Genomic DNA, 18,572 nt, shown 5'->3' on the forward strand with positions numbered 1-18,572 from the left:
GCCTTGCTGGTGAACTTCCCAGGAGCATCTGCTTGGAAACGTGGAAAGCGCGGTGCTGGAGTAGGTGAGATTTGAGCTGATCTAGCACAGCTCCATTTATATTCAAAATTGATCTTGGATTACATATCTTATTCCACAATTTCTTATTAGTCTGCATAAATTCTGGTTTTGCTAATCATGAGAAGGGACACTCTCCAATCCCTAGAAGTACATATTTTTCATTCATCTTTCTGGATACTGAAATCTCGGCCCACCATTTCTGACATCTTGGCCCACTGCATATCTTTGCAGTCGTAATGGATAGAAATGTTAAAAAAAGAAAAAAGGAAGCAAAGATTCTCCGGAAGCTAATTCTGCACTTCATCTACTCCTGCAGAATCCCAGTACATACACACAGACCTGCTCACAGGGCTATCTAGGACAGTGACAGTAAATGTGTGGTGGTACAAATTCAAGGAATAATCTGGATTCAAGTTGCATTAAAACTGCAGGCTTTGTTTAGATAGGAACAAAAATGTGTTTACCACTTATCCAAGTCAAACATTTCATCCAATGAGCTGCAACAAACAAAATAAAACAGGGTCGCCAAAAAGGTTAAACCATAAACATTCACTTTTTTAATTAAGAAAGCATGCACAAAAATAAATTTGTGAGGCCACGCCCCTCTCCCATCTTCTTGACATAAAGCATTGTGGGTCGCACTGCGGCAGGTGGGCAGATGAGGGATTCCTCTCCTTGGCAGGCAGACAGGCAGGCAGGCAGGCAGGCTGGCCGGCCAGCCCTCTGTGCTGACCCTTTTTCCTGGACAGGCTGTGTCCGCTGCTCACAGTGCAGAATTCCAGTGCTGAGTCTATGACTCCATGTGTCCAATCCAATACTAACCCCACTCAAGAATGATGCAGCTAATTCAGAGGCAAAGGGAGGATGAGGCTAATTTGCACACTGACTGGCATATATTTACATATGCAAACAAGGCGCAACTGACTATGTGAATGAAGAGCTTTGAATACCTAAAGGAGTGATCTCTTCTCTCCCCCATCCCACCCCCCATATTCTCTGAAAGGCCAAGTGACCCTTCTGTGGATTTTAATCTCAGAAACAGCACTGACTGGCATCTGGAGGGGACGTCATGTTATCTTCCACAGACTCTCACCAACAAGGACCTCCTGGTCACATCATTCTTATCTTTGGACAGTGCAGACAACCATTAAAACTCCTCCATGAATTCGGCTCAGGGATTCTCCACTCCTCTCAGAACACACAATGATGACCCCTTCCCCGCACAACCAAAAAAGTCCCTCCCTCCAAAATCCAATGAAACAGCGAGTTAAAGCAACGCTACAGAAACTTCCCACCCCTGGCACAACATATTCCCATGATGTTTTTGCTTCCAACTTGGTTTCCCCCCCACACACACAAAGCAGGCTTGCAGTTGGAAGGGCATGCAGATTAACAAGAGGTCTGGCAAAAGAGAGCCACACTAGAAACTGAAAACAAAGCGGTGAGGAGGGGCCACCCAGACAAATCCAGCTCAAAATTCAATCCTGCGCTGGTACTGTTGCCCTCCCTTGTGTTCTAAGGACTGCCATTCAGTTGAACTTCTGCCCTTCCTGGCCCCACCTGAGTTGGAAGGAACCTTGCAACTCTCCTTCCCAGCTCTGCACTTTCAGTATTCCCTCCATAGACAGTCTGCAGCTAGGTGCCACTTATCTCAATGGGAGTTTTAAATCTCCACACACCAAATTCTGTTCCTCCTTTCAACTTAGTTCATCCAAAAAACAGGAAGCATCAATTGCTTATTTATATAAGGCAGAGAAGACACCCTTGGCTTCCGCTCTTGCATTACAAACCTCAGCACTTTCCAGAGAAATGAGGGGAAGGAAAATTCAGAAGTTAAAAAACAAAACCTAGCAGGGGAGAGGAATACTTCTTGATTTGTATGTCTTATTTGCATATTCAAATAAGAGCCCTGCTGCATTAGGAGATAAGGCAACAGGGAAAAAATGGTGATGTGACAAGCCCTGAGGAATCTGGTTTGATCTTGGTACCCGACCCACATGATGCGGATACACACCAGACCTGTCAAGCTTTCTTCATCTGCAGAGGGGGCAAGTGCAAAATGGCAGTGATTGAAAAAGGCAGTGTAGAAAAAAAGGTAAAGGCCCCCTTTGTCTTTCTCAGACACTCAGTCCCTACCAGCAGCAAACGCCTAACTACAAGGTAAAAATAATTCCTTGCTTTTCACACAGAGCCTCTCTCTTTCTGTCAAACCCCAATTCTCATTAACCTCCACAGTGAAAAGCCTCGCATTCTCTGCACTTGTTATTCCTTTCCGTTTCATGGTGCCCCTTGCTGGCATGAGAAAGTTCGCAGACTTCCCTTCAACACCAGTCTAAGCCCTCCCTCCCCATCCCACCCCCTTTACAACATTTAAGAAAGAACATAATTATTACAGACTCTCAAGATCCACAGGGCTCTCTCACTCTTGCAGCCAATAAAACAGAGTCACTGGCCACCTTGACGGGAAACAGGGATTGTTAAACGCAAGTGATGGAGGAAGAGAAGGATGCCCTCAAGAATTCCTCCTTCTGAGGTCTTCTCATGGCAACCAGTAACAGTCTTCCTACCCTCCATCCCACATAGGGTGCCAGTAAATACATAAAATCCGAAGCTGGTAGATGAAGCAGAAGGGCTGTGTACAATTATTGATGATGATAGTAATAATAATAATAATAATAATAATAATAATAATAATGAAGAAGAAGAAAAGAAGGTAAAACAGGGAGCGCAAGGAAGGATTATCTTCGGCAGCATCTTGCGGCAGCTTCTCTGGCGGAAGTAGAGAATATATATCTATATACAGGCAAGGAAAGAGGCCAAGGGTACTGGTCATGTGACTCAAACCCTGAGCTCCCCTTCCCATACCCTACATGAGGGATGTGCTATCAAGTCTATAACTTGCTAGGTGATCAAATCCCAGTTGAAATCATCAGGGATTTCCTCATTGGCACCTGGAGGTGGCCGCGGAACCAGATGATGACCTGAATACATTGTAGAAAGGAAGAAAACAGGAAATGAGCAGTGTTTTATGTTGAATTATTGATAATAATTTAAACTATTGTATATCATTAAGTTTTCTTTCTGCTCGAAGTCTAGGAAGATAGCATATTTTCCTCCACAAACATCCCACATTCTGGAACAAGAAATGAAGATTCTACTCCAAAAATAACATTAATGAAGCGTACCTTTCATCATTATTCACTTGCATAACCATGTATTATTTTTCTGATCGCACAGATTTTGAAATTTTTTTAGCACTTTAAAATAGCTTAACAGTAAAGAGAGGGTGTTATTAGATATAAACTCATTCAAGTGACGATTTTATATGCTGTTGTATTCATTTTCACAAGAGGACCCATAGCACAGACACAGTCTTTGGCTGAAGCAGAGAAATGCTGAGGCCAGGAAAGATAAATTCTTGTACTAAATTCTGTACAAGAAAATACAATTCAACTTCTGCATTCAGAAAAACTAGTAAATTAATACAGTACTTGCCCGTGTGTTATCAAATATAAAAAATTCCAGTATCTCTTGGCTATATTCCAACATGAGCAAGAGAAGAGGTGGGAAAATTGCAAAGGAGAGGAGTAGGAGTGGGCTCTGTTCTCCAGGCTTACTCAGGGTAGGTGCCCTATGGGGGACAGGATGAAAAGTGCTTCCACAATTGCCCTTTTCTCTGGAATTTCTATCCTTTGTTCAATATTTTACAGGGCATCCCTAGGACATCGTTGTTAGCTTGCTGATCTCGGGGCGGAGGGATCATTCCATTCCTTCTTTACTCAGACCTAATCTTTGGCTATTTTTCTTATTGTTAATGCAAAGGCAGCACTAGCCTGTTCCATATAGATAGGTAAAGTGCTATTGATCCAACCGGTGGGAAGAGTGCTCTGTGGCATGGCTGGTGAAAACCTGCCTTTTTGCATTGCTTGTCCTGCCATTTTCTGCTTGCCATTATGTTCTGAAACTAGTCCTTTTGCTTCCTCCACTACTTTTAAAACAGCCTGTTTACTTTCAAACAGTTTAGCACAAATGTGGAAATTAAAAACATTCCACACCTCTGATGTACCTATTTCTTTTAGTTCCACTGTGCTGCTGTATTTTGTTTTTAAAACAATGCTGAGTAATTAAGAGGGAGCGGAACTGCCCAGAGTGTGGGGTGGGAGGGTAATCTGGGATGACAGTGTAGCAGTCTGAGCTGCAGAGAGATTTGAAAAGGTTTCTTGGGAGGATGGAGAAGTGTAAGGGGAACCTGGCATGCACAGAGCCATGGAGAAGCTTGGAAATAGGGAGACGTCTTACTTTGCAGTCTTCTCCATAGCTCAGTCAAGTCCCCCAACTCAAGCTGTAGACAGCTCAGCATCAGTCAAACATTCCCCCATCCTTCTACAGCTTTCAAGCCAGGGCTGGGGGGGCTCCTCCAGTCTGGAGGCAGTGACCGATAGAACACAGCTTCCCCATCCCTGTTATTTATAGCCTAAGTGCTGCAATCATGTTTAAAATCCACATTCACATTGCACAACAGCAAAATCACAGTTAAAAAACACCAGAATTCTAAAATATGCAAAGGACAGCTAAGAAAGGAAGCAATTCATGCTGTATACTTTGCTGCAGCTGCTGCCTCTTGTAGGATGGAGCTGATCATTCCAGCACTGCTGCAAGAGATCCTCCCCAAAAGGATGGGGAAGAAGAGACAGGGCTAAGCAGACTCTTTCAGATTCAAACCCTGAGGACCTTTCCTAGGTAGATAAATCCACCTGGAGTATGTGTTTATTTGAATTTCTAGCTTTCCTCACTCCATGTCATCTCCTCTTGATAAGGCTCTATGCACCTTACAACATTTCAAAACGTTATGCAAAAATAGCACTCTGAAGTCCAGCTTAATTCAGATTTCAATGCTGGTGGCTGGGAGAAGGCTGCAGTCCTAAGCACTTCCTAGAACAGGGGTGGGCAACTTGTGGCCCTCCAATGTTTTAGCCTACAACTCCCATCATCCCTTATCACTGGCAAGAAGGGCTAGGCTGATGGGAGTTGTAAGCCAAAAGTTCTAGTGAGCCCTAAGTTGCCCAGCCCTGTTCTAGGGAGCAAGGGTGCTTCCAGATGAAGGGGTCCTAGCGGTAACAGTCAGAAGGCACGGTGAAAATATTCTGTCTTTTCTTACTTAACGGATTTTCTGTGGTAAAAACAACAGAAGCAGCAATGGGAAAACATGTGAGGGCTACCAGTGGAAGACAATAACGTCTCCCCCCAACCCCAGTAAAACTCTACAGGGTGGAATGAGGCAGGGCGACTCCACCATAAAATCTCACCTGGAAGTGCTCCAACTGCATTTGCACCACATGAGACCAAATGGGATTTACTTCTGAGTGAACGTGGGATCTTGCGTTAAGGCTGCAATATTCAGTCAGTCATACCCACCCCCTTTTTCTTCTTGGGAACAGCGCATTACATAATTGTAATGGGGATAAAATGCTATATTCAATGCCATGCAGAAACACAGTTACAGTTCTGATTCCAGCTAATCATGCAAGAGCAATGCTTCAGAAGCACAGTATCCAAAGGAAAGGTATGGATAAGGGAACAGCAAAAAGGGCTCAAGGTTAGGGGATGATCACTAGTGGTCACGTAGCACAGCACAAAGGCTCCACTGCCTGAATCCTGTAACTTTTTACAAAGACAGGCTTCAAACTCATATTGGGAGCCAGTGTGGTATAGTGGTTAGAGTGTTGGTCTGGAAGCATTTGTACATGAAGCTTTTATCCGGCACCTTCACTGGGGCTTTTGCTTCCGGTTTCTTTGTGGGATTAACACATGCTTTTTTCCATGGGGTTTCTTTCTGTGCCTCTTTATATGTTTCATCATACAGCCACTAGATGGCGCTGTGGTATAGTCGAACTGCGCAATCACAAGCTATAACCAATTTAGAAAAATATTGCACTTTCCTCGATCTTAAAAAAAAAAGTGATAATGGTTGCAAAGCATGGGAGAGGCCCTGGAGTATGACGACGTTGTGCAAAGGACCCACAAAGTACTGCGAGTGAGCAATCATGAGCATACAATAAAAGCCTCCTGTAGAAAGGCTCTCGGTCTCTGGAGATCCGGGTTCTAGTCCCCACTTGGCCATGAAGCTCACTGGGTGACTTTGAGACACTCACTGACTCTCAGCCTAACCTACCTCACAGGGTTGTTGTGAGGATGAAATGGCACGGAAGACTATGTAAGTCACCTTGGGTTCCTTGCAAGAGGAAAAAAGCCAGAATATAAATGTAATAATAAATATCTTCAACCACGAGGAATAGAGACTTGAAAAGTTGAGATTGTTTACATTTTTGTACCAGCAGCTGTCACGTTCTTCAAATTTCAGTGGACATGGATGTATGGAAAACTACCAGCTCTTCTCCAAGGCAGGTTCCTTTAGCAAACACCTGGGCACTACCGTCAAAAGCAGCTTTGGAGAAACACATATCCACTGAACTCCAGCATCAGGAATTTTCTTTCCAGCACGTCTCTGCTCAAAGAGCAGGCACCAACCCTAGCATGTGTGCACAAGATAGAGAAAGGAGTATCTGACCACCTAATGCAATAGTGCCCTAGAAGTAGTCTGTATGTGTTTGGGGAAACAGATGGCTTGGCTGATTTTTGCTAGTCAGGCCCCAGACAATTATTGCAGCAACTCCTCAACATTTAGTGTTCAAAAGGTACCTCAACACTATGTCCTTACCTGGACGATTATACCCTGGTGAGTCCTGGGTGGAAATCTGGTACATTGGAGATGGCCCAGAGTAGAGATGGGGAGGCTGTGGCTGACCGTAAGAATTCACTAGCAGATAAAAGGGGAAAATAACCATCAATAGCCCCAGCTTCCTGCTTGCAGCCTGGAAATGTGGAATACTAAGGTGGGATCAGTGACATCTGATACGCCCTCCCAGGCCTTTCTATAGTTTTATAGCATCACCTTGGATCTAGATAATCAGGGACAGTTTCTTTTAAGTTAAAGTATTCTGGTCAGTTGCTTCTTCCCCATATATACATATGAAAATCCAGTTATTAGCAACTTTCTTAATCAAAAGAAGAATAAAACCTCGTAAAATATACATACAGCTTTCATCTTCTGCCAAAAAAACCCCAACCCCACACAGAGCTGTTTTTCACTGCAAATTGTTTCCTCTCCAGAGGTGAACTCATCCATCTCCCTACCATCACTATATGAGTACTATGGCTATAAATTGATATAAATTTACTGTATTAACTCTTCTTGTCTTATTAGTCTTTCAAAAATGTACTAATCCAGCCTTGCAAGAAAGTCCACAAACATTACTAACCCACAAACCATTTTTTACTAGCATGCCTGTTGCCACACACCAATGTAAAGTTATTTTTTGCCACATCAACTGCCTGGAAGAAAAAAAAATGTATCAATTCTCTTCCAGCTTACAATAAATTCTTCACCTGGTTGCCTGGAGGCATTTCCTACTTGCCATAGGGGAACAGAGGAGTGACTATTTATGAACTGGTGCTATTCATATCCTATTCTAGAGTAAGCAAGGTGGGATCCAATTTGAAGTCAAGGTGCTAAACATTCAACCTTTTTGGACAGTCTGTCACCAGTGCTCTATCACTGCCATGATGTGCAGCCCAGTATTTCGTCTGATATTACAGATAACTGTAGACTTTATGGAAATGGCTGAATTACAGAATAATTCATACCATGCAATCTCATGGAAGTAAGAGGGCCAGGACACCCTCAAAATCCTCAGATAATCCTAGCCAATGACTCCGAATGCACTCTGTGCATTCTTCTGACCCTTTCTTTCCACATAAACCCTTCTTTCATATCTTTAGGAGTATCATGGATGAATTGTGAATAGGCTATGAGCAGAATAGTTTCTTTTGACTTGGATTAAATCTGTTGTGTGTCACTGAGAAGTAGTAATCAGTTCCCTGATTAATTTTCCCCGAGTCTTTCACTCTAAACAGAATAATAGACAGGGAAAGGCTGAGCCTGGCTTACAAACTGCTTCAGATCTTAGTCTTTGGAAAGAGAAACATACATGTACACAATCTTGAGATACATTTTAATCTCTCTGTAAAAACACAGTGTTTGTGTCCGTGCACAGACATGCACCTGCAACAGGTTCTGTAGCTGGTAAACACTTCAACATGCTTAGCAACCCATCCTGCATAATCCTGTGCATATCTTAGATGGAAAAAGCTCTTTCCTGGTAGTGGCACTTGCTGCTATCTTTGGTTCAGGCCAAATATACAGTCTGGCCCTCAAACATGTCCAGAAACACTGAAGGTTGCAGTGGCCCTGGAATACCTAACTATGCTACTCCATCCCTTCCTCCAGCATACTAACAGACCAGGCAAGAGACCAAGGTTAGGTGAAATCTCAGGGATAGAGACTAGATGTGACAAAAATCCAATATTTGCCCAAAGGCTGAGGGTTGAGCCTCATCCTTAGCAATGATGCCACAGAACAGGGTGTGACTGTACTGTTTTGGTTCTGTCTCACCCACTGCCCTGGCATGGCAGGTCCCCTTCCAGATTGCCCTGCTGAGTACCTTGGTTCATGGGCTGCTCTTGTTTGCCACTATTCATGGCACAGGACTCGGAGATTCGGGGAGGCTGCTGTGGGCCTCCCAGGTGAGGGAGCTGACCGGTCTGGGTGAGAAAGTGATTGAGGGAGTCACAGAGGTTGGCAATGTGATGCTGATCTAGGGTCCAGTTCTTACGCTCAGCCTGGCGGAGGCTCTCCATCAACTCTGCAGGGGTCCAGAGAAAGAGAGAGGTAAGAAACTAGGTATCACTGCTCTCTACTCCTGCCCAAGAGCTCCTTCTCTACATCTGTTTCCCCCTATAAGCATATGGAGGGCCCCTTTTCCCCCTCTACAACGTGCCGTCTAAGTGACAGAGAGTGAAGAGTTTAAGGAAGGAACATAACATAACGCACCTGAGAACTGGGAGTGTTCAATGCTAGACCAGTTGAGTCGATTCACCATCTTGAAACTTTCTTTTAGGGAATCCATGTTGGAGCACCAATCAGGGGGAAATGCTGGGAAATGGGGGACACAAAACAGTCAAAAGGGCACGCTATCCTTCTTTCCCATATCTTACATCTGAAGATGAATACATCCCTCATATTTCTCATCGAAATCCTGAATTGAAGAACAGCCCCTCTTTTCAAGACACTGTTGGTTCACTGTACCCAGCCACTCCTCTCCCTACTTAAAATATGTATACTCCACCTCTTATTAGTGATGGTTTAAAATTTTTTTTAAAAGAAATAAAAACAAAATTTATACAACAAGCTGATGAAAGTGTAATTAAAAGTCAGAGAGCTTAAAATACCTGAGCAAATAAAAATCTTTTTTGCCTGGGGCCTAAAAAACAGCAAAGCTGGTGGCAGGCATACCTCCGTGGGGAAGGCATTCCATAACCAGGCCAACACTACTGAAAGATCCCTCTCTCCTGGTAACAAACTTCAACTCTGATGGAGGTGGTATTTGGAGAAGAGTACCAGCTTGACCTTAAGAGTCCAGGCAGGTTGGTATGGGAGGAGATGCTCCTTCATGTACTTAGATCCCAAGTTCTTTTAAGACTGCTGAGATAGGATCCATATGAGCGGTGCCGGTCAGAACTGTGGCTGCTGCGTCCTGCACTAACTGCACCTTCCGAACTGTATTCAGGGGCAGCCTTATACAGAATGTATTCCAATACTCCATATGGGATTACGTCTACATGGGATAGTCAAAATTGACTGAGATAGAGACCTCTTTTCTAAGAGCAAGAGCAGAAACCACAACACTCTCCTGATTTCCCTTTAGTGGATGGGCAGTACTGTAAATAGGCCATCCTAGTAGAATTGTTGCCTTGGCTTTCTTAAACAGCCTGGTTTAGCCGACCTTGGAGACTTCTAAGAGACAGCCATCATCGTCATGGCTGAGCCTAACTTGGAGACTTCTAAGAGACCACCATCATCGTCATTGTACTTCATCACCTGATATTCCACCTAGGGAAGCACGGAGAGCACTCGTAATGCAGAGGGGCTCTGGGCCATTTCAAACACTACACAGAGTAAACCTAGGTTTGCCACCAACTGTACCCTGAGAGAGAGCTGAAACCAGTTCTGGCTTCCTGAATGATACATGTTTGCAAATGTGTTTTTCACATTTACACGTTAACATTTCCAGAGGGGCAGCCTTGTTAGTATGTTGCAGCAAGAATGACAATGAGTCTTATGGCGCCTTAAAGACTAACAAATGTATTATGGCATCAGTGTTTATGAAAATATGAAAACTACAGCCCACTTCGATGCCAGAAACAGTGGGGCACCCAGGATTGCCAGGCTTGTGTATTTTGGCAGCAGACAGAAGACGCCTGGTCAAGGCTCCTGAAGTGCATCCAGGTGGGCTGTAGTCCATGAAATAAATGTGTTAGTCTTCAAGGTGCCACAAGACTTTTGCTGCATATACATTAAAAAGTAACATGAGAAGTGGCCCTGGCCTTGCTCAAGTTGCACAGGAACCCAGTGTTAGAAGAAACAGATGAAAAGCTCCTAAACCCGAGACTAGCAGCGTAATATCTGACCCAGTCCATTCTTCCTTCGTTTACTTCATTCCTGCCACTGCTTCTCCACTATGTAACTCACCAAAGCTAGCATTATTGATGGAAGCCTGTGACTGTTGCTGCTGCTGTGAATGGGAGTGCGGATGGTGCTGCTGATGCTGGTGATATCCTCCATGCTGCATTGGAGAAGGGTGAATGGACATCACAGGTGGGGGACCATAGCTGTCACCGCCTTGCTGCTTGCTACCTTGAGATGGACAGCCTTCTGAGGTCGGAGTGTGGAGTGGGGGTGCTGCTCCCACTGAGGAGGGCACCTGCTGTTGCTGGTACATATAGTAATTGTGGTTGGAGGGCTGCATGTCACCCAGGAGGGAAGAGAAATCTGGAGGGAGGATGAAGGGGAAAATATGAAAATGACTAGTCCCATATCTGTTCTTCCTTAGTACTGAGGCTACTATCCTCTACAGTCCCCAAAGTTATAAAGCAAGATTATAAGCCCTTCTGTTATCAAAGCAATGACCATGTTTCCAGCAATACTTTCATTAATTTGCCCCTCTCAGTCTCAACAGCAGCTTAGACCCACAGGTTCTCAGCCTTTTTCTGCATGGAAGTTGGACAGAAGACAATTTTCATGAGATGGTGCCCTCCAGTGGTTGCAATTGAATCATAGAATCCAAAGTACTCTAGAGTTGGGAAACAAATAATATTATCTGTCTGCAACCTATTTCTAGTACTTTGTCTAATCTAGTCATGGGTCTATCATTTTTTTCCTGATGTATAAGTATGTCCCTAATCCAAGAGTCCAGCTAAAGACTCCCCCTTTAAGCACACAACCTGGAAAATGGTAGCACCCCTGATTATGTAGCAATTTTTAATTCATGATTCAATTTACAAAATAAGCATTTCAGTTGAGAAGAGCACGCCAACTTCTTCAGTTGACCAGGGTGGGTGAGAGATAACTGTTTACAGGTAGGACTCATTTTGACTCATTTTGGCCATGAAGCTCAGCCAGAGAGAGTCCAGGACCCAAGGCTGAAGAAGCTGGGAGGAAATCCGGTCATCCATGAGGCCTCTGTGTCAAACACAGCCCTCTAAGGCAAAGTCTCATCTCCCAGTGCCTGCCAAGCACAAAGCTGGTGCTGCTTTCTCCCATGCAGCTTTTGGCCTGGCCAATCTCAACGCAGCGCTGCCCAGGCCAAAAGGGCATGCCAGATACCCCTTCGCAGTACCTCAAACTCAAAATGTGGCATGGGAAGGGGCTGAAAAAAGCCGAAGGAGTGACCAGATGCTGCCCACAGGCCAGCTAGCCATCAGGGTCATAGCAGGTATACAATGGGGCCCTTCTTAACAAGTGACAGAAGCTGATGGCTACAATCATTATCTCTGGTGCAAATACCCCTCTACCCACTCCATCCTTTCCGCTCATGCCTGGCACTATTACTCACCATGCTGGGAAGAAGAGGATTTCTCAAGCATGGATTTATAGAGAGTTCGGAAGGACCAGCTCAGGTCCTGGAAGTTGATCTCAGAATAAGAGAATTTCAAATCATTGCTGGTGCTGTAGTGTGGAGGTGGCACATCTGTCCCTTCACGGCCCTGCCCACCTGCCACTGTTGCAGCTACATCCACAGGCCCCGCGCTCTGCTGAGGACAAACAGGACAATTAAATAAACTTTAGAACACTTGACCTTTCAGCACTAGGGATTTCTTTTTATGTAGTCTCCCCACTTCACAGCTATTAGCTTTGGCCCACATACAAGGCACTTCATTGTGCCAAAGCTGACTTAGCCATCCTTCACCCTCAGTGGGTTTTTTGCTCTGTAATCTCCTACACCTCTTTTGTGCCTCCCTCTTTCAAACTACCCTCACTGAACTTGCCCTTCTGTTTCTTCCCATTCCTGGTTGATTGGTACTACCAAGCCCATCTCCACGTACCTGAGTATAATTGCCAATAGGCGGTGTGCTTTGCAGTGACAGCTGTTGGGTGGATTCAGGGGACAGTGATGCTTCTGCACCAACAGGGACAGGGCACCGCGGGCTTTTGCTTGCTTCTTGGTCTGGAGAATCTTGCGATAACTGAACATATGGAAAAGCAAGGCATGGGCATAAGGGATGGATGGATGGATGGATGGAGAAATAAAGCTGCAGAGAAGAAGTCAGCTATACATTCAACACAGAAACAGGGTTCAGGGTGGAGAGGGGCATGTCTAGCATTCAAAGGGCCAATCACCTGACCCACAACATGCTAAAGCAAGAGGGAAATCCAAACTCCATGTCTGATGGACGAACACCAAGTCAGTTCTGGTGAGCTTGTTTAAGATCACCAGCCAAGACTCAACCACTGAGATAACTTCTGGAGACCTGTCGTGTAATGTATAATGAATAAACTTTCAATAGGGTCTGCAGGCCAATTAAAGAAATTATAATTTTAATCATATAAATTTTAGTTGATTCATCAGTTGATCAGTTAAGTTCAATATGGGTTAAAAACAGTATTTTGAAGCAAGAAGTACTTTGGTTTTAGATTATGCACATGTGTCAGAACTGACATTATCTTAGAAGAGGCATTGCCTCCCATGTGAGAGCAAAGGTGGAAATGCCTCTTTTAAGATAGCACTTGCCATCTACAGTTTTAAATAAGCACTTGTACCAAAAATTTTATATCTATATATATATGTCTATCTGCTGCCCAATCAGTGTCAACCTTTTACTGATTAAAAGTTTTTATATTGATTAATCTAACCAATGAATAAATTAACAGCATGATCCTATGCATATTTACTCCAGAGCTAGTCCCACTATGTTCAATGGGGCTTACTCCAAGATAAGGGTGCATAAGGTTGCAACCTAAATGCTGTAGCCCTACTTTCACTAAGGGGGAGCACTATGGCATGGCTGAACACTTTGACAGGTATTTACTGTTTTTATCATAGTTATTGCTATTATAAGTGCAAGGCATTCTTCTCTGTCAAGTGTCTGTTTTACTCTTCTGTTCCCAATGCCACATTTTATGTTCCTTCTGTGCCACATGTTTCTTCTGTAGAAGCGTGACGCATTCAAGCCTTTTTGCAATCACTGGCCACCTTCTCTCTCACATGCTTTGGACCTTGAGGGAAGGATGGGGCAGTCACACTCACATCATCATCTGGTTGATGCCGCCTCTTCCGGGAGATATCAGGACAAGTATCTATTGTCCAGTAAGAGCCCTGGAAAGAAGAAAATCTACTCGTGACAGGAGTTTAAAATTAACCCTTCATATCAGGGCTAGCAATAGCAGGAGCGCAATCCAGAATGCCAAAGAGCATGCTGATTGCACAGCTATCAGTTGTACTTGCTGTACATGACATGCCCTTTCTGCATTGCAGTTATGTACTCTTGCAACATCTTCTTTGATTTCTTTTTTGTGATGTCATAATCCTAATAATCTTTCAATCTCCCATAAACTCAAGAAGAACAGGTTGGACAAGAATAGCAATTCTGATGTATATACATGAAATAGAATGACCACTGCAGAATCCAGTAAAACCTCAAGAAATATGACCCATTTCCCCCCACATTGCAGAACACCTCTGGGGTCATTCGCACATTCATTAAGACTAGGATATGAAGTCCCACTTCTTTCCCTTAGGTTTTACAATTGTGCACTTACTGAAGAGTGCCATGTTATTTAACTCACACCAGATTTCATTAGTCTTATACTGATAGATATACATGATCAAACTATGGATGCTTTATTTTCCCACAAACCTGTACAGTATTCCAAAAATTTGCTCTAATATGGGGCAGGAGGAGCAGAACTTCTGGCTTCTTTGAGCATTTATTCCAGCAGTTTATCTGTTCATTCATTTCATCCCATTTTTCCAAAAGCAGAACTGAAGGACAATTCCAACTTGACAGAAAGCCCCCTGAACAGGCTGGCCAAACCTAGCTAGATCCCTCACCTTTCCAGGGTCATCCCGGGGGCGAGGCACTTTTCTAAAGCATTTATTCAGAGACAGATTGTGACGAATCGAGTTCTAGGGAGAGACAGGGGAAAAATTATACATAGCAGACAAGAAGGCTGCTGACCCGTTTGCCTACAACCTCCTCGACTCTGACATTGCAGCTGTTCCCTCAGTCAGGTTTCCCAGATATAGTTATACATTGACATGTAGATACATTAAGTGGGGAAAATCAGGAGTGGGAGTGCTGAGGTAAAGAGGCAGGCACGCAAAAGTGAAGTTAAACAGTCTCCCCCCACCGGTCCCTACTTCCCCGCCAAATCAGACACACATACCCACACACCCATTGGAGAAACAGCAGCCAGGCTTCCAATCTAAATCACATTCCAGCCTCACTGCCAGGTTGCTGCTCTGGCATTTCTTACCTATTCACTGGGGATTTTTGAACAGAAAAAAAGACACAAGCCTCTCTTGGGGCCATTGCTTGACACAACATTCCACAGCTACAAATCCATGGAAAGCAACTGTGTAAGGCATCAGAGGGTGTCGAAGCAGGGATTGAGACAGTAGAGCCCAAGTGCCTTACTCCCTGTGTTGGGACTAATCTCTTAGGGTTAATCTCTTCTATGCTACAGCACCCCTTTAAGGGTGACACAGGCTGGAATTGCAGCTGAGTTGAGGAAGCAACAGGGGCCTGCTTGGCTCCATTCTGCAGACTGGGTAACTCCACAGATGAAGTAACAGAACAGACTGCCTCACCTTGTCCCTGACCTCTGGGCTGTCTTTAACTATGTTCCTGCCTTTGGTTTTTGTCTGCCCAATCCTGGTACCTGACCACCAGCCCACCTTCTGACTAGGTCTCTGACTCCAGCCCTTTGGTTCTCATCTGTCCAAACTGGTAGCAAGCCAGCCCATCTTTTTACTATATCTTCTCCCTCCAAATCTAACTTTGCCAGAATCAGGCTCCGTTGCAGCCTGTCACAAACCTAGACTCCAATCCTGACAGGCTGCTGTAATATCTCTATCCTGCATCTATGCTTATATACTTCCTCAGTTCTCTAACTACATGACTCAGGACTGATTCATACATCCACCCATGGGACTTACTTCAGTTTGTGCTTTCACTTTCCCTCCTGCACACATTAAATATGCTTCTTGCAAAGTTACCACATGAACTACTGAGCTATTGCCAGCATCATCAACCATGTATAAAATGCCACCATTTCTCACAGGCACACCAGTGTGCTCATGGCAGCTGTATCAGATGGCTGGTTCCCCATAAGTATATTCATGCATGAGAAGGGCAAGGCGAGACTTGAATTGTTCTACCACGGTTCCTGTGATAACACAGTGTTACCCTAACCAGAGCCTTTAGGATAGGATGGGCTATAAAATCAGATCAATAAAATAAAGAATTATATCCATACAGGGGAAAATGTGTACAGATTGAACACACATTCTGGTTGCATATTTGCTATGGCAGAAATTACACATACTTTTGACTTGATTTGTGGTGCACTTGCCAGAAAGGTTGGCCACTACAACCATAGAAACATTTGGACCTCTGAAAGTCTGTGGCATGAATCTACAGCTTGTAGCATATAAGAGATATACATGAGATTAAATTTGGACTTCAAAATGCCCATATGGAAAATGATTCACCTCCATCTCAGTATCCCAGCTCTGCTCAAAATTTAGAATATAAGCTCATTGGGAACGGTTTCTGTCTACTTTTTATGTCATTCTGTAAAGCACTGTGTACATTGATAGCATGGTCATACCAATAAAAAAGTAAATCCCTATGGATAATGTTAATGAGTTCTCAGAGGGGCAGAAGCTGGGTCTCTAGACTTGGGGATTCTTACCTTCCACCCAATGCCAGCATTCTTGTAGTAAGGAAAGTTGTCACAAATCCAGCGATAGATCTCACTGAGGGTCATCTTCTTGGCAGGTGAAGAGTTGATCGCGTAAGTGATCAGCGTGGCATAGCTGTAGCGGGGCTTCCCATCCTGGTGAACTGCAGCATCATCCTTGCTCAAGGTGGCATTGGGATCAGTGGGCGAGCCTGGAGGGCACTTTCGACCAGCCCCTGGGGGGCCTGATTGAGAAGCACCCCCTAATTTCTCAATGGTGGCTCGAAGGGTGAGCTGTGGGAGCCAATCAATGGAAGTGAGGCTGCTTTCCAGGTCAGAGGCCATGGTGCTGAAGGCAAAGGTATCTATTGTGGAGAAAGGAATAGACATTGATAGGACTGTTGAAACATGATCAAACCATATGGCTCTTCACTCCCACAAGCAAAAGATGTAGTACGGCCAAAACAAATGCTGTATTTCTAAAGATACCAAGAGCTCAGTTTCAGAAACTGTTTCCAGCATCAGAAATATTATTGCATTTGCATGGGTATGCGTAGAACCTAGAAAGGGTGAGGAAACGGAGAAGACAACTATCTGAGCCTGGCGTAGGAGTTTGAACAGGCTTCCAAATATCCACTCCGCTCATCACCAATGGAGGGTAAGAATCCTCTCTAGGCAACAAGAAAGGGAAGCTATGTAAAAGTTGGTTCCTTTTCCCTCTCTTTTAGGTCACAAATTAATGAAATAGGTATATGAGGGCAGGTAGGCAATTAGAGTTCAGCAGTCATCAAGTCAAGGTGGATTGATATAAATCACCAGTTTAAATCACCAAGAAAAAAAGGCCAATTTAAATCACTGATTTAAATCAAGTTTCCCATTGAAATTTCATATATTTCCAAACAATGGTGCAAATCTGAACACTAAAAAAGCATTCTCCAACTGGTGCCCTCCAGATGTTTTAGACTACAAATCCCAGGATTCCTGACCATTGGCCATGCTGGCTGGAGCTGATGGGAGCTGATGACCAAAACATCTGGAGGGCACCAGTTTGGGAAAAGCTGAAATAAGAGATTTACTTATTTATTATACTGGATCATTCTTACAACCCAGCCTTGCATCTCTTTGTTGCACCTTATATATTTTGTATGCTTCAAAATGTTCTTGTATAGGGTCTTTTTACAACCAGCACCCATGACAGTTTGTGAGATTAAGGATGGGCATACAGGGAACCAGCACACTGGACAATTTTTCTTTCTCTTCATTCCAGTGTTGCTCCCTTCTGCTTCGCTCTGCCTTGTCCCAGCCTCACATTCACAAAAACACAGTAGCAAACAAAAACAAAATGCCCATGACTGATAGGTAGAAGTAAAGTCCCACAGTTACTGGGCGGAGCAGAACAGGGTTATTTTCATAAGGTGACAATTAAATGCCTGTGTTTGGTAAGTAAAGTGTTCATATTTGGGAAATGATCAAATTCATTTACGATCTGTTCTTCGTTTACATAGAAAAGCCTCCTTTAACTCAGTGTATCTGGTAGAGGCACTGATGCAGCTTAGAGATTAACTGTAGGGCTAACATGTTCATATTTAGATTCAAATAAAGTCAGTATGTATATATAAAAATAAAAATCTGATTTAAAAAATTAAATCCTATTTTATTACTTCACTTTTTATCTACCTTGCTTCAAGTTACGAATTAAGAATGGGAATGGGAGGAAGCTTACTCAGGCATTTTCAAGACTTCAGGCTTGCTCTACAGCAAAGAAACTGCAAGCACCACATGGTGTTGCAGTGACATTCTGTACTCAATATAAGAGCATGTGTTCAGATGATTATTTTGTCATATGATAATTGAGAGAGAGTCAATGCACATGACCTTCCAGATAATTCCCCAGTACACACACTGCATTCCCTGGGACTGTGGTGTATAGAAGCAAAGTAGCCACCAATTTTGGCAGGAGCAGCAGAGGGCAGAACGAGATTCACTCTTACTTTCAGAAAAGATCATCAGGAAACAAAACAGATTATCAGGCTATATAAAATTGAGTGGTGATGGCAAATAAGGAGTGAAAATGTGGTGGTCAATTTCAAACTCACATTAAAACTGGGTGGGAGGGAATGGCTTTTTCCCAGCCAGTGCTGCCAATGTTCAG

At 43.8% G+C, this 18,572-nt stretch overlaps 1 protein-coding gene across 3 annotated transcripts in view; it reads right to left on the reverse strand.

The window, feature by feature from the left end:
- Positions 1–476: 476 nt before the first annotated feature.
- Positions 477–18,572, reverse strand: part of FOXJ2 (forkhead box J2) — a 67,323-nt gene continuing 49,227 nt past the window's right edge. For 2 of the 3 annotated variants that reach the window (XM_084859859.1, XM_084859860.1), the window contains 10 exons: positions 16,433–16,785; positions 14,568–14,642; positions 13,764–13,832; positions 12,562–12,702; positions 12,072–12,270; positions 10,709–11,008; positions 9,011–9,112; positions 8,622–8,822; positions 6,779–6,877; positions 477–3,041 (listed from right to left, as the gene is read on the reverse strand). In XM_084859859.1, the coding sequence (XP_084715985.1) occupies positions 2,962–3,041; positions 6,779–6,877; positions 8,622–8,822; positions 9,011–9,112; positions 10,709–11,008; positions 12,072–12,270; positions 12,562–12,702; positions 13,764–13,832; positions 14,568–14,642; positions 16,433–16,765 (1,599 nt within the window). In that variant the 5' untranslated portion in view covers positions 16,766–16,785 and the 3' untranslated portion in view covers positions 477–2,961. The remainder of the gene's footprint in view (positions 3,042–6,778; positions 6,878–8,621; positions 8,823–9,010; positions 9,113–10,708; positions 11,009–12,071; positions 12,271–12,561; positions 12,703–13,763; positions 13,833–14,567; positions 14,643–16,432; positions 16,786–18,572) is intronic. The other variant, XM_084859861.1, reaches the window with a different exon arrangement.

Source organism: Heloderma suspectum, chromosome 5 (assembly GCF_057233095.1).
Source record: "Heloderma suspectum isolate Gila_16-S chromosome 5, 16-S_ref, whole genome shotgun sequence".
Classification (NCBI taxonomy): domain Eukaryota; kingdom Metazoa; phylum Chordata; class Lepidosauria; order Squamata; family Helodermatidae; genus Heloderma; species Heloderma suspectum.